Consider the following 15,533-nt stretch of genomic DNA (forward strand, 5'->3'; position numbering starts at 1 on the left):
CCTCCTTCCGTGCTGTAATACTCCATGACTCTATAATGGAGTTAACATTCCTTCGACAAGCAACTGTTTCTCTCTCCATAGATGCTGCCTAACCTGCTGAGTAATTCCAGCATTTTGTTTTTATTTCAGTTTTCCAGCATCTGCAATTCTCTCATTTTCAATTAACTGATGTTGTAGAAATATTTATCTGGCTCAGCATTTTGGTGAAATTCATAATTCAAAAATAATAATTTCCATTTAAGTAAACCTGCTTACCTAGTTCCATCCTGCGAGATGAAGGCAATTCTTTAGTGACCATAACAAAGTAGTTGAAGAGGCCCTTATAAGCCAGTAGTAAGCTTGAACAGAGATTATAATGGAAATTGTAGGCGTGTTGCATGCAGGTTTCAGGTACCATAAAGTTGCTTCCCTGGAAATGAATGGAGAAGTGCGCCGTAAGTTTTTTTACACAGAGAGTAGTGGGGGCATTGTCAAGGGTGGTGGTGGAGGCAGATACGATAGTGGCGTTTAGGAGGCTTTTAGATAAGCACATGGAAGTGCAGGGAATAGAGGGATATGGATCATCTACAGGCAGATGAGATGTTATTAGAAAGTAAATTGGGAACATAAATTGGAACCAGATGTTGTTGGACAAGTCCACTTCAGACATTGGAAGTTGTTTAGAGACCAGAGTATTGATCAGAGTAGAGGACCAACATGTTCCACTATGGAGGAGGGTTAAGGATGTCATGGGTAAGGGACCTTGGATGACCAGTGTTTCTAAATTTGGTCAAAAAGAAAAAGTATGTTTAAGATGAAATCAGACAAGGCCTTTGAAGAATATAAAGCAAGGTGGAAAGAACTCAAACAGGGAATTAGAAGGGCCATCAGGGAACATGGAATGTCAATGGCAGGTCGGATTAAAGAAAATCTTACGTTTTTCATATTTACATTAAAAACAAAAGGGGGACCAGCGAGAAGGTAGGATCGCTCAAGGGTAAGGGAATTTATGCTTGGAATCAGAGAATGTTTGCGAGAATATTTTTCATACACATTGTGGGCCGAAGAGCTGTACTGTTCTACATACTGTGTTCTATTACAAAATATAATTTTGAATATTCCTGGTTAAAGTGAACCACATGTACCTCTGAACTCCATGAAAAATAACTCAAGATTAATAAATTAGTTAGATTCTTCATTGGTCATTTGAGCAGTTACATTAATGTTCAGAACTAGGATCAAGAGGGAGCTCTGTAACGCACTTATGAATAGGGTCAGAGGCTTTCAGTATAGTTGCTTAACCATGCAGAAAACATCTCTCAGCACAAATGAAGAACCTGTATTTTTTTGTATGACTGGTTTTGAGATCTTTATCAATGTTGTAGAAGGTAGAGAAAAAACAGATTTTGCCCAGTAAAATTCCATGAAGGATGTGGTAAAAGAATAAATCTGAGGTTCCAAAAAACTGGATGTTTTATTTCAGAAACTCATTAGATATGGGGAAGATGTGTTTGGTTGAATCTGTTGGAGATGGCAGCATATATCATTGGATAACGGCTAGTGGCTTGGAAAGTGAGAACGAGAGGGTATATCTCACACTGGGCAGAAGCTTAATACATGGCAAGGATACATTTTTGTCTACCATGCCAGAGGGAAATCATTTGCTGAAGGAAAATGACATTTCAGTTGCTCTTGCTTGGTGGGTTTCATTATCAGTGCAGGAATAATGGAGGTTAACAGCGTCGGAAGAAGGGTCTCGACCTGAAACGTCACCCATTCCTTCTCTCCAGATGCTGCCTGTCCCGCTGAGTTACTCCAGCTTTTTGTGTCTAACTTAGGATTGAAGGTCCCTTTAGTTTTAAATGGCATCGACAAATATCTTGTATCACACCTTCCACTCTGAATAATCCTAGAGCTCTGTTTTGATTGACATTTCTATTCCTTTTTCTTAGAGTTACATTAATTACTCAAATAATTCTGTCAGAAAAGCCAAGAATTTGTGGAGAAGCAAAATGATTCAGGTGCTTAAGTACAAAAATCATTAAAAGGCTAATACACAAATACAAGTAATCAAGAAGGTTCATCGAACGTTATCTGTTATTACAATGTGATTGTAATTCAAAACTGAGAAAATTATCTTTCAATTGAATGCAACTTTGGGCAGAACAATATGCATACTATATTAAATTTTTGTGCACCAAACTCCAGAAAATAAATTTATATTTGGACAAGGTCAGCACAGAATCAAAAGGATATCAAAGCTAACAAGAATAAATTATGAGAATCAGTAGCATAAACCTGACCTGTATTCCACCAGGTTGAATAATTATTTTGAAGGAAAAAGAGAGTGTAAAAAAGAGTGTAAAATCAGGACATTGGAAAAACTCAGCGAGGGAAGCAGTACTTATGGATGCAAAAGGTTTAAGTTAATGTTTTGGGTCGAGATCCTGCATCAGGACCGCGATGAAAGAGGAAAGATTGCCCGTGCATAAACGTATAAGCGAGGACTGGGTAATTGGAACCAGATGAGGAGAATGGCCAAATGGAGCCAGGTGGGGGAGGCGTGAGACAGAGGTTGGTAGGTCATAGGTGGAATCAAATAGGAAGGGGATGATAGGCAGATAGATCAAGATAGGGGAGAGGAAGTGATGAGAGAATGGGAAAAAGCAATGCAGCTGTTTTGGACTTCGGTTAGGCTCCATTTGGAGTACTGCATGCATTATGGTTGCCACATTACAGGAAGAATGTGGAGGATTTGGAAAGGGTGCAGAGGTGGTTTACCAGAATGATGCCTGGATAAGGGGGTATTAGTTACAGGGAGAGGTTTGACATATTTGGACTGTTTTCTTTGAAACACCGGAGGTTGCATGCAAACTTGATGTAAGTTATGAGAGGCATACATTGGGAAGACAGTCAGAATCTTTTTCCCAGGATGGAAGAATCAAATACGACAGTGCGTAGCTTAAAAGTGATAGGGTCAAAGTTTAAAGGAGATATGCAGGCAAGTTTTCTTTTTTTCACAGAGGGTGGTGAATGCCTGGAACTTGCTGTTGGGGATAGTGGTTGTAGCAAATACAACAGCGGCTTTTAAGGGACTTTTGGTATGCAGTGGATGGAGGAATATGGATTATGAGCAGGCAGATAAGAATTGTTCTTGGCATCATGTTCAGCTCAGACATTGTGGGCCGAACGGCCTGTTCTTGTGGTGTACTGTTCTATGTTCTATAATCTGATGGGTCCCGACCCGAAAACATCAACCCGTGCCATATCTCACCATTCAGTAGCTGTACTGAATGCCCCAGTCTGTCAAACACCCATAACCACTGGAAGCCTCCGTACTTTGTCTCAGTAATTCTCTTTAAACAGCCATGTGACAATGAGATTACTTTTACTGCTTCATTATTGCAAGGGCACCAGTGGACTACAGCCCTTAACCAGCAATTAGCCTGCATTAATGTGAAGAACAGGTGTGTGTACCTGGTTCTCTGTACACTAGGGTTGTCAGCACATGTCTATTATACCAATATACCAATATGGTATAATAATCCCTTTCAAGGCTGATTCCACTAAAAATTTTACTCCAGGGAATTCATCCTGATTGCTCAGCAAGATTGTCAACTTTTTAGATTTCCAATAACTCCGTTCAACCATTATCATAGCATAGCCATACACTAACATGATTATATTTGCTTACATCGGCTAACAGTTGTTTTGTATAGTTACTGCCAAAAACCACAGTCTCAAGCGATGGAATAGCATAATCTTTGCTTTGTGCTGGGGCATTCCTGTTTAACCAAGTATTCTTCAATGGACGAGGAAAGCTAAATAGGAAACAAAATAGAGTGTCAGTTCAAATTATTGAGAAAGCATGCGAAAGCCAAAGGCTCTAATTCACACAACCAAAAGATGAAAGAAACGTCATTACTGAAAAATAGACATCAGAACCAATGTTAGCATTGAGCATTCCCAGAACAGCTATAATGCAAACTAGATGTATTGCAAGACCCGTTTCTGTCCACTACACTCTGACACAATCTCTAGTTTATGCATATGACATTTTATTTTTTCACACCAGATTTCATTGCAGTCACAGGTTCATGATATTAGTGTTAAATTATGCCTGATTTGATTACATTTCCCAAATAAAACTGAATAAACTAAAGTGAACAATGATCTTTGAAACTTTCAAAGTAAAACAAATACAAATTGCGATTGCGTAACAGAAATTTAAATCTAGGCCCCAAAGAAAAATGGCGCGCCTTATTGTAAAATAAAAAATCTGATGGGAGATCATACAACTATTTTATCGACAGGAATCATGCAATAGTAAATATGCAGACAACACATGAACAAGACCACCAGGTGGCGCGATACATGGCAGCCTCGCCAACACCCTGTCTCGTTCCTTTCTTCTTTTGTTGTTTTTAGTCTGTTTTTACTTGTATGTTTTTAGTGTATCGTTAGTTTTTGTTTTATGTGGGGATGGGGGGAGGGTTGGAGGAAACTTTTTTATCTCTTTCCTCAATGGTGATGCAACTTTTTCCGTATCGTATCTTCGTCTGCACTGCGGCCTTACCATCGTGGAGCTGTTAGGGATCCCTTTGTTAGGAATCGACTTCGGGAGCTCCAACTGCAGGAGCTTCGACTGCCCTGAACGCAGGAGCCTCGATCGCCCCGATGTGGGGGCTTCGATCGCCGACTGCGGGAGCTTCGATCGCCCCGACTGCGGGAGCTTCGATTGCCCCGACTGCAGGAGCTTCGATCGCCCCGACTGCAGGAGCTTCAATCGCCCCGACTGCGGATGTTTCGATTACCCTGACCACGGGAGAAAAGGAGGCAAGGTACGAGTTATTTGCCTTCCATCACAGTGGGGAATTGAAGTCGCCGAAAAACAAGATGGACGTGTTGCCTGCACGGGTGAGGACTTGGAGAGAGTGCTGTGCATGCAGTGATCTCAGTGTTTGCAGGGACATCGCTCCATGAAGACATCCCGGAGTCTAGTGCGAGTGTGGACGGGTTTCTGACTATTCGGGCAGACAGGGACTGCAGAGACAGAGTGACAGCGGTCGCAACAACTCTTGTCACATCACGGTGAAGGAGGGTGTGGTGGCCTGGACATTGAACTGATGGCTGTGGGTCTCGACTTATGCTATGTGCCCTGGGGATTCTCACATGCCGCTGTGGTGACTGTTTAAGCCTATGTTTAATTTTTATGTACCTTTGTATCTTTTTAATGTATAACTATGGCAAATCAAATTTCACTGTACCTCGGTACACGTGACAATAAAGGACCATTGAACATCTATATTAACAACTGAAAGAAATATTTATTTGCCATTTCAAACAGCTCCGATAGTCAAGCAAATTGCATGGATTAGAGCCATTCATGACAGAGCAAGTAAAGAATAGCAACACTCCCCCAATCCCCCTTCTTTCCCTTTCCCCATCCCCAGATAAGATAGGATGGATGCACAATCTTTTTCCATGGGTAGGCCAATTAGAGGGCCTAGATTTAAGGTGACAGGGGAAAGAATTAATAGAAACTTGAGAGGCAACTTTTTCCACATGGGGGTGGCTGGTAAATGGATCGAACTGCCGGAGGAAGTAGTTAAGGCAGGTACAATAACATTTAAAATACATTTTGACGGGTGCACAATAGGAAAGGTACACAATAGGAAACAGCCTAGGTGTAAATGTAGATGGGTTGCTAAGTAAGTTTACTGATGACACCAAAATTGGGGGCGTTGCAGACAGTGAGGAAGGCTGTCAGAAGATGCAGCGAGATATAGATCAGTTGCAGACACAGTTGGGGAAATGACAGATGGAGTTTAACCCAAGTAAATGAGGTGTTGGACTTTGGGTGGTTAAATGTAAGGGGAAAGTATACAGTTAATGGCAAGACCCTTAGCAGCATGGATGTGCAGATGGATCTTGGAGTCAAATTTCATAGCTTACTGAAGGTGGTAGCACAAGGGTGGTAAAGAAGGAGTATGGTATGCTTGCCAGCATTGCTAGGGCATTGAATCTCAGAGTCAGGAAGTCATGATGTAGCTCTGTAGGACTTTGGTAAGGCTGCATTTAGAGTACTGCTTGCAGTTCTGGTCGTCCCATTACAGGAAAAATGTGGAGGTTTTGCAGAGGGTGCAGAAGAGGTTTACCAGAATGTTGCCTGGATTAGAGGGTGTCAGTCACAGAGAGAGGTCGGATAGACTTAGATTGTTTTCCCTGGAATGTCGGAGGTTGAGGGAAGACTTCACATAAGTATATAAAATTATGACAGACATAGAAAGGGTGGACAGTCAGAACTTTTTTCACAGGGTGGAAATGTCTAACACTAGAGGGCATTGCTACACACTGAGAGGGGGAAAGATGAATGGAGATGTGTGAGGCAAGTATGTTTTACAGAGAGTATTGGGGGCCTGGAATGCAAGGTCAGGGGTGGTGGTGGAGGTAGATACGATACTGGCGACTAAGAGCCTTTTAGAAAGGCACATGGAAATACAGAGAATAGAGGGATATGGATTATGTACAGGCAGATGAGAACAGTTTAACTAGGCATCATGTTAAGCAAAACCATTGTGCACTGAAGGGCCTGTTCCTGTGCTGTAATGTTCTATGTAAATGTGGGCAAATGCTTAGATGGGGCATCTTGACCAGCATGGACGAGTTGGGTTGAAGGGCCTGTTCTAATATATTTGTCATAGAGACATTCAGCTTAGAAATCGGCCCTATAACCCATCAAGCATGCATTAACTAACAAGCATCCATTTATACTAATCCTACGTTAATCTTTTAAAATTCTTATTGACATATCCATCATCTTCTCCTGGATTCTCCCACTCATGTACACACGAGGGGCAACTTACAAAAGTTAATTAATTTACCAATCGGCATGTCTTTGGGATGTGGGAAGTAAAAGAGCACGTTGGAGAAATACACAAGGTCACAGGGAGAATGTGTAAATTTCAGAGACAGCACCAGAAATCAGGATTAACTCAGGTGGCTGGAGCTGTGAGAAACAGCTCTACTAGCTGTGTCACCGCAATGTTTCAATGACAATAGACAATAGGTGCAGGAGTAGGCCATTCGGCCCTTCGAGCCAGCACCGCCATTCAATGTGATCATGGCTGATCATTCTCAATCAGTACCCCGTTCCTGCTTTCTCCCCATACCCCCTGACTCCGCTATCCTTAAGAGCTCTATCTAGCTCTCTCTTGAATGTATTCAGAGAATTGGCCTCCACTGCCCTCTGAGGCAGAGAATTCCACAGATTCACAACTCTCTGACTGAAAAAGTTTTTCCTCATCTCTGTTCTAAATGGCCTACCCCTTATTCTTAAACTGTGGCCCCTGGTTCTGGACTCCCCCAACATTGGGAACATGTTTCCTGCCTCTAACGTGTTCCAAATGGTTTGGAAATACATTGCCTCCTATTGTTGTTTAGGTCGAATTATGTAACTCTAACACATCATGGACCTTCACAAGGATTGCAGCAGTTCAAGAAGGTTGCACACCGTCACTTTCTCAAGGGCAATAATGGATGGGTATTAAATTGCCAGTCTTGTCAGTGCCATCCTCATCCCTAAAAATAACTTCAAAACATTTACAAATTTATCCCTTTGTTTATCTATACAAAAGAAAAAAAACGCATTTAATGAAGTCTTACATAGTACATTACTTTGGTAGGCATTTTGACGTATAACAAATACTTGAATGTCCATTGTTTCTGAGTCTATCAAAAAGCAGACAGAGCCATCAAGAACTGCTTAAGCACTATGAGAAAGAGTTCATACAATTTCATTTTGGTGTATATTTCTCCATCATTAACAATTTATGAAGTCTCACCTTATTAGAGGCTGGTGAAGTGCAACCAAGGAGGCATGTATAGTAATCGATACAACAGAGAGGTGGAAATAATCAAACATAACATTGACATGGTGATGAAGTCCTCGATGTAAATTGAAGTGGAGCTTCAATGTTCGACTACTAATTAGTTGGAGGGAATTTAGGTCATCAAATCTGCAAAACAAAAATTTTAAATTAGGTGTTTCAAAAGATCTGGATGGTATTTGAGATAATGAAACATCTGTAGAAACACAATACAAAAGTTGGCTTTATGCTCTGCGGGTTGGGCTGGTGGGTGAGGTAGGTGGTGAAGAGTTGCTTCCTACACAAAATACATCTGCCATGAGTTTATGAGGAATTAAATGTATTCAGAAACTCATTTCATCTTGCTTTAAGGGCGAACATCTCGAGTTTATTTTCTTATCTATACGAAATTCAACTGTATAGGATCACAGAAAATACCTTCTTGGTCACACACCGAACATCATTTACTTTTAGAGAGTAAAAAGGTCAGCAATTAGAGGTAAGGCAGCATCCTTTGCTAGAATTTGACAGATTGTTAATTAAAGTAAATTAATTTGAAAAACTGACTGGTAAGGAAAACATGGGATGACAAATGTTTTATTTATTCACTAATCTGATTCAGATAAGTGTATAGAATATTGAACATTACAGCACAGGACCAAGCCTCTAGGCCCACGATGTCTATGCCAAATGAAACTAATCCCTTCTGCATGCACATGACTCACATCCCTCTATTCCCTGACTATTGATGTGCTTATCTAAAAGTCTCTTAGAAGCCACCATCAAATCTGTTTCCACCAGCACATTCTAGGCACCAACCACTTTCAGTGGTTAAAAAACCCTGCTCTGTACATCTCCTTTAAACTTTCCCCTTCTCACCTTAAAGTTATGCCCTTTTGTCTGACATTTTCACATTGGAGAAAAAATTCTAATTGTCTCTCGTAATTTTATAAACTTCTATCAGGTCGCCCCTCAGCCTCCAATACTCCAGAGAAAACTATACAAATGTGTTCAACTTCTCTTTTCTCGCTGCAGGTCCACAACCGGTTTTCCAGCAACCGATGGTCCAACACCTACTTTAATCGAGACAACTTTAATCACAGGTCTTTCGGGAAATGTGCCTCCATCCTGAAAGAGTTAATAGTTTACTTATTTGTTTATTGCTAATTCTTTATTTAAGTTTCTAGCAATCCATGGTCCTTTAGAGACACCTGTAATACCCTCTAATCCAGGCAGTATTTTTGATGAATCACCTTTGCACCCTCCCCAAAGCCTCCACATCCTTACTGAAATAGGGCGATCAGAACTGCACACAATGCTCCTAAGGTGGTATAACCAAAGTTTTATGAAGCCGCAACATGACTTCCTGACTTTTATATTCAATGCCTTGATAAATAGAATAAATAAAAAGCCACCTGAAATCTGTGGTATCTACGGAGGATCAGGTAGGGCAAAGAGTGTAGGGAAACAAACTGCAAGTTCACATACTTCACTTATAAAGAATAACAAGGTAGCTAACAGTTATATATTAATGCCAAGAAAACCCTGATGAGAAGGTAAGGAGTCATGTCTATTAAAAAAATACAACATAACTAAGTTTCTGAAAATGATGCAAAGACCTTTTCAGTGAAGGGAAATCTTAAACCATATACACTTGTGTATATTACCAGGAAAATAATGATGTCTGATGTAAACTCGTACACATCTAATGGTTTAGATGAATACAGTATCATTTTCAAATTGACAAAGCATGATTGGCAACATATCCAATATTTGGGTGATGATCTTATCCTTTTGTTGATGCACTTACACAGCATAAATAAAGATAATTGGCAGAAATGAAAGTAAAATCCCAGGAGCATACAAAAACTCATTGGGTAAAAAATACAAAAATAATAATCACATAAATGTGAAGCTTCATTCCACGGGTTATTCCCAGAGAATGATGCCAATTTATGACTTAATCAAAAGCAAATAAATAACATTAAAATTAGGCTAGGTTGATTCTTTCTCAGTTTTTTTTCTTTTTATGCCTTAACACTGGATCTTCTATCAGGTTATTTTCAAACCTGGCAGAACATAAGAAACAAGAGCAGGACTAGGCCAGTTGACCCTTTAAATCTACAAAACGCCATTCTTCATGAAGTTCTACCGCAGCTTCACTTTCCTGAATTATCCTCAAGTTGCTCTATTTGCTAAATATCCAGTATTCTATTGATTTCTGCTATGAACGAGCTTAATGATTCCACCTTCAAAGTCATCAGGAGCAGAGAAGAACATTGTCTTTTTGAGATAGACATCGCCACCTACTGAGTGAAGAAATATGACCACAGCTTAGCTCTATTGAACCCTGTAAGAATTTTGCAAGTTTCAATGATATCACCTCTCATCTCCCCAAAAAAGTACAAAAGTGCAAGAATGAAATAACCAAATGAGGTATAGTTAAGAGTAAGTGGCAGCATCTCTGGGAGGGGTGTGTGAAAGAGGTGGTTCAGGAGTCTGTGGGGAAGAAGCGTTTTTAAGTCTGGGAGTCAGGCTTTCAGGTTTCTGCATCTTCTCCCAGGAGGTAGAAGAGCGAGACGGGATTGGACAGGGTGGCAGGAATCCTTGACAACACTTCCAGCCTTGTAATGCAGTGAAGATGATCTGAAAAGGAAGGAAGTGATGAACCTGTGATGGGTTGGCTGTGTTCACCACTCTCTAGGTTCAGGCGGGCAAGAGAAGAGCACTTGCCATTCCAGGCTGAGATGTATCCTGTCAGAGTACCTTCTAGTGCATCTGTAGAAAATGGAGGGAATCAACATAGATGTGGCAAATTTTCTCAGAATGCTAGGAAAATAATACACTGATGGGTTTTCTTGGTCACCAAGGGACCAGTTTATGTTGCTGGCGATATGGATGCTGAGGAACCTGAAACTATCAACCATCTCTACAGCAGCTCCGTGAGGAGGACAGGGTTGTGTTCAGCCACTGGTTCCTCCAGTCAACAACCAAATCTTTTCTCTTGCTGACTTTAAGTATTCTGACACCATGTCACAAGTTTCCCAGTATCTTTCTGAACTCCATCTCATCATTATCCAGCCAACAATGGTGGTATCATCAGCAAACTTAAAGATCGAGTTGGCTACACAGTCATGGATGTACAAGGTGTAGAGGAGGAGACTGAACACACAGCTCTGAGGAGCACTAGTGTTGAGAGTCAGAGTGAAGGAAATGTTGTGACCAATTTTAACTGACTGACTGGAGGACAGTAAATGTGGTCCTCTTTATTCAAAAAGAGCATTGACTTACATCAGTGAGACAAAAGTTATTGGAAAAAGTAAAGAATAGGATTATTCTACACTTAGAAAGGAGGACATTGATTCAGAATAATCAGTGTCTTTGAAGATGTAACAAAATATATTCATGGGGGCAGCATCTACAAGGACTTAGGAAATAGAGGGTGATAGTGGAGTGTTGCTTTTGTGCTTGGAAGACTGTGGCATGTGGTGTATCACAGGATCAATGCTGGGAACCTTTATCGTTTGTCTTATATTAATGTTTTAGTATGAATGTAGGTGATATAATTAGTAAGATCACAAATGACCTGAAAATTTATGGTTATTGATGGCGAAAAGGACATTTTGATACTGATCTGCTGATAAGTTAGGTGTAACAGAAGATAGAATTTAGAATCTCTTACTGATGAATGTGACATGATGTATTTTGGGAGGTCTAATAGGGGATGTCATATAGAATGAAAAGTAGGGCACGGGGTGGGGTGGAGGGGGTTGAGTGCTAATGCATAGTACCTTGAAGGTGACAGGACAACTTGTTAAGATTGTGAAGGTGGTATACTGGATTGCTGGGTCACAGAATATAAAAGCTCGGAGGTAATGGTACAACATTGGAAAATTTTGGCTCGGCAAAAGTTGAAGTAGTATATGCAGATCTGATCACCATACCATGGGAAGGAAAGATGTGATTCCACTAAAGAGTGTGCAGAGGGCGTTGTTGAGACTTCATCTGATGGCTTGCTTACATTAATGGTCTCCCTATTTAAGGATGTTATTACATTCAAAAAAGGTTTACTAGTTTAATTAAAATTAAAAAGTCAATGTTTTCATGAGTACTCACGTAAAATCTTTGTCGGTAAAATTGAGATCTAAAGACAATTGGAAATCCATTTCATTCAGGGATTCTTCAATCTAGATAGAAGATTGAATAAATTACTATTATTTTGACTTCGTCATTTAAGTATTTTAAGTTATGATCAATCGTGTTTTGCACTTCGGTATTTAATATTCATGTAAATTGTGCCTTTCCATTATTAAATCTCTTCCCAAACATGTAATCACCTCAATACATTAAACTGATTACTGGCAGAAGTAAAACATGAATCGTGGCATAATATGATGAACGTTTATCACTCAACTAGTCCAATCGTGCATGCTCAGAGCTTTGAAATATAATTCAAAATATCAGATTTGATGGCTTCTGCAATTTTAATACACTGAATTGTTGAGATCCCAGCTTTAATAGAAATTTAGCCCATGGGTGGCAACTTTCTACTTACGTGTGGCACTTGTCAAATCAATACCTTTTCAGTGGCTTTTCCTCTTTATTCTACTTCTTTCACATCTCCCTCAAAATCCTCATTCCTTGCTCTCACCTCAATCCCACCCAAATTTCTCAATATGATTTCTGCAATCCTCCCCTCCTTTGCTAATCTCTGTACTAGCCCTCATCACATCCTTTAGCTCATTTTATCATAGACACCCATCCCTGTTCCCTAATTGTTTTCAACTCTGGAACTGCAATCTTCCCTCTGGCTTCTAATTCATTGGACAGTTAAACAATCCTTAGCCACTAGATACACTCTTGATCTTGAGCCACAAATGTAATAGACGAGGTTGGACGAGATGCAAGTGAACCCATGTCTCACTTGGAAAAGTTGTTAAGATCATGGATGTAAGTGAGAAAGGTGTTAGGGACTGTTGTCTGCAGTATTTAACATGGTCACTTACACCAATGCCTTGCTGTCCCAGTTAAGTGGGAGTTACAGTAAACCCTTGTTATAACGGACCATTAGGGCGGAATGGTGTCTATTATTGCCGATCATCTGCTATAATGGAGTGAGGTATCATCATTGTATGTAGCTGAAACTAAGAATTCTAAATGATGGTTAATATACAAAAGGACACCAAGTGCTGGAGTAACTCAGCGGATCAGGCAGTATCTCTGGAGAACATGGATAGGTGATGTCAGGACCCTTCTGCAGACTGATTCAATCTGCTGAGTTACTTCAACACTTTATGTTGTTTCACATTAAAACGTGGTACTGAAGCCATTGGTTTGCACCAGCAAGCCCTTCTTCACCAGCAACCACATGGCCTGGTTGACGCAGCTGTTATTGCGACTCAGTTGTAGATCCTGGTTGTCAGCTTTCTTCAGGCCGCTGCGAATGACAGCCGTGGGGTGCCCTCCCTTCTCACCAGCTGCCGCTTCTTCCTGTTACTGTTGCTCTGTCTGCCCACCCACACCTCCACTGCTTCCTCCGCTGCAGTCGCTGACATCTTCCAAGGTGGTCCAGTGGAAAAAAGGCGGCAGTGAAGGGGCCGAGTGGACAGAGCGGCGGGAGGAGGCGGCGGTGGTGGAGCAGGGAGCGGATAAAGCGACAGTGAGAGGGGAGGGATCCCCAGGGTGACCGAGCATATCCTGTTGATGGCAGCGGCGGCCTGAAGAATGCGTTGTCCCTAGGGGCAACAGTGTAAGCTGCAACAACAGCCATGTCAACTGGACCATGCGGTGGGTATAGAAGGGCTCGCTAGTGCACTTTATGAGCCGGGGATGGCATTGGAAGCCAAAGCTATAACCGGCCAGGGAGGTGTTGCGAGCCAGGGATTGGCGTCTGAAGATCTGTTTGCTGAAACAGAAATCTGTTATAAATGAGTATTAACTGCATTCAAAGTTTTATCAAAATAGAAAAAGATAAATAGTTTGCACGAACAAGATGAGTAGACGTGGTATTTCCATCAGCTCTCTTAACAGCTCTCACTTATTTTCCCATTGTTTCCTGTGAGAAGTTATAATTTTAATCCTTGTATCACCACTCATTGTACTTCATATCCAGCGCCTTTCTGACCAACATGGTTTCCATTGATAACATCAACCACAGATAATGGTTCAAGTTTTAAATTTTAACAAAACCCAGTTCTACATTCCACCAGTGCTCTCAATTGCTCCTGCCTAACAGTGTGTTTCTCAATTACATTTTCATACTGTACGCACGATGCTATTTGGTCTGCATGCATATGCTAACTCAGAGAAAAATTTCCAATTTAGGCCCATACCCATGACAACCTTCTCCCTCTCCTCCAAAATTCTGAAATCTGCCGTCGTTGTCTCCATCCTAAACTAAATATCTATTTAACTTCTGAAAGTTTGATTATTCTTTTAGATATAGCATTTCATTTATTAAAAATCTTAAGTGCAATAAGTTTTTCCTCATCTCTCCATCTGCACATATCTCCTGCACTATCCTCACTGCCTTACAATCACAGAGCATGGAAACAGGCTGTCTGGTCCACCAAGTCTATGCCAAAACACAAGCAGTCATTTACACTAATCCTATATGAATCTGATTTTATTTTCCCCATATTCCCACCAATTGCCCCGCCGCCTCCTCAGAGTCTACCACTCATCTACACACGAGCGGCAATTTTCACTGGCTAATTAATCTGCAACCCACAACTCTTTGGGATATGGAAGAAACTTGAACACGCAGGAGGAAACCTATGCAGTTACAGTGAGAATGCACAAACTCCACACACTTAAATCTGGGTTGATGGAGCTGTGAGGCAGTAGCCCTACTGGCTGCACCACTATCTTGCATTTTCTTCATTAAATAACCCAAGAATTTAATCAGGATAGAATTGAATGAAACCTGGCTATTCTGTTCTAACACTTGCTGCATGGGAGCTGCAACAACAACCATGTCAACTGGACCATGCGGTGGGTATAGAAGGGCTCACTGGTGCACCTTGCGAGCCGGGGGGCTTTGGAAGCCGGGGCTATAAGCGGCCGGGAGGTGGTTCTAACACGTCTAACAGTGACAGTCACTGAAAGTAAGCATGCAGCAGGCAATGAAGAAAGCTAATGGCATGTTGGCCTTTATTGCGAGAGGATTTGAGACTCGGAGCAAGGAGGTCCTACTGCAGTTGTATAGGGCCCTGGTGAGATAACACCTGGAGTATTGTGTGCAGTTTTGGTCTTCTAATTTGAGGAAGGACATTATTGCTATTGAGAGAGTGCAGCATAGGTTCACCAGTATAATTCCCAGGATGGCGGGACTGACATACGACGAAAGAATGTGTCAACTGGGATTGTATTCACTGGAATTTAGAAGGATGAGAGGAGATCTTACGGAAACATATAAAATTCTTAAGGGATTGGACAGGCTAGATGCGGGAAAAATGGTCCCGATGTTGGGGGATTCCAGAACCAGGGGTCACAGTTTAAGAATAAGTTGGAGGCCATTTATGACTGAGATGAGGAAAATCCTTTTCACCCAGAGAGCTGTGAATCTGTGGAATTCTCTGCCACAGAAGGCAGTGGAGGACAATTCACTGGATGTTTTCAAGAGAGAGTTAGATTTAGCTCTTAGGACTAACGGAATCAAGGGATATGGGGAAAAAGCAGGAACAA

The 15,533-nt window shown here is 41.2% G+C and overlaps 1 protein-coding gene across 5 annotated transcripts in view; it reads right to left on the reverse strand.

Moving 5' to 3' along the window:
• The window catches only part of fam135a (family with sequence similarity 135 member A), a 98,661-nt gene that overhangs the window by 42,208 nt on the left and 40,920 nt on the right, over nucleotides 1-15,533 (reverse strand). For 4 of the 5 annotated variants that reach the window (XM_078398975.1, XM_078398974.1, XM_078398976.1 and 1 more), the window contains exons 6-9: nucleotides 11,964-12,034; nucleotides 7,824-7,997; nucleotides 3,674-3,800; nucleotides 256-409 (exon numbers count right to left, since the gene is read on the reverse strand). In XM_078398975.1, the coding sequence (XP_078255101.1) occupies nucleotides 256-409; nucleotides 3,674-3,800; nucleotides 7,824-7,997; nucleotides 11,964-12,034 (526 nt within the window). Of the gene's footprint in view, nucleotides 1-255; nucleotides 410-3,673; nucleotides 3,801-7,823; nucleotides 7,998-11,963; nucleotides 12,035-15,533 lie in introns of those variants that run through there. The other variant, XM_078398977.1, reaches the window with a different exon arrangement.

The sequence above is a fragment of the Rhinoraja longicauda genome, chromosome 5 (assembly GCF_053455715.1).
Source record: "Rhinoraja longicauda isolate Sanriku21f chromosome 5, sRhiLon1.1, whole genome shotgun sequence".
NCBI classification, from domain to species: Eukaryota; Metazoa; Chordata; class Chondrichthyes; order Rajiformes; family Arhynchobatidae; genus Rhinoraja; species Rhinoraja longicauda.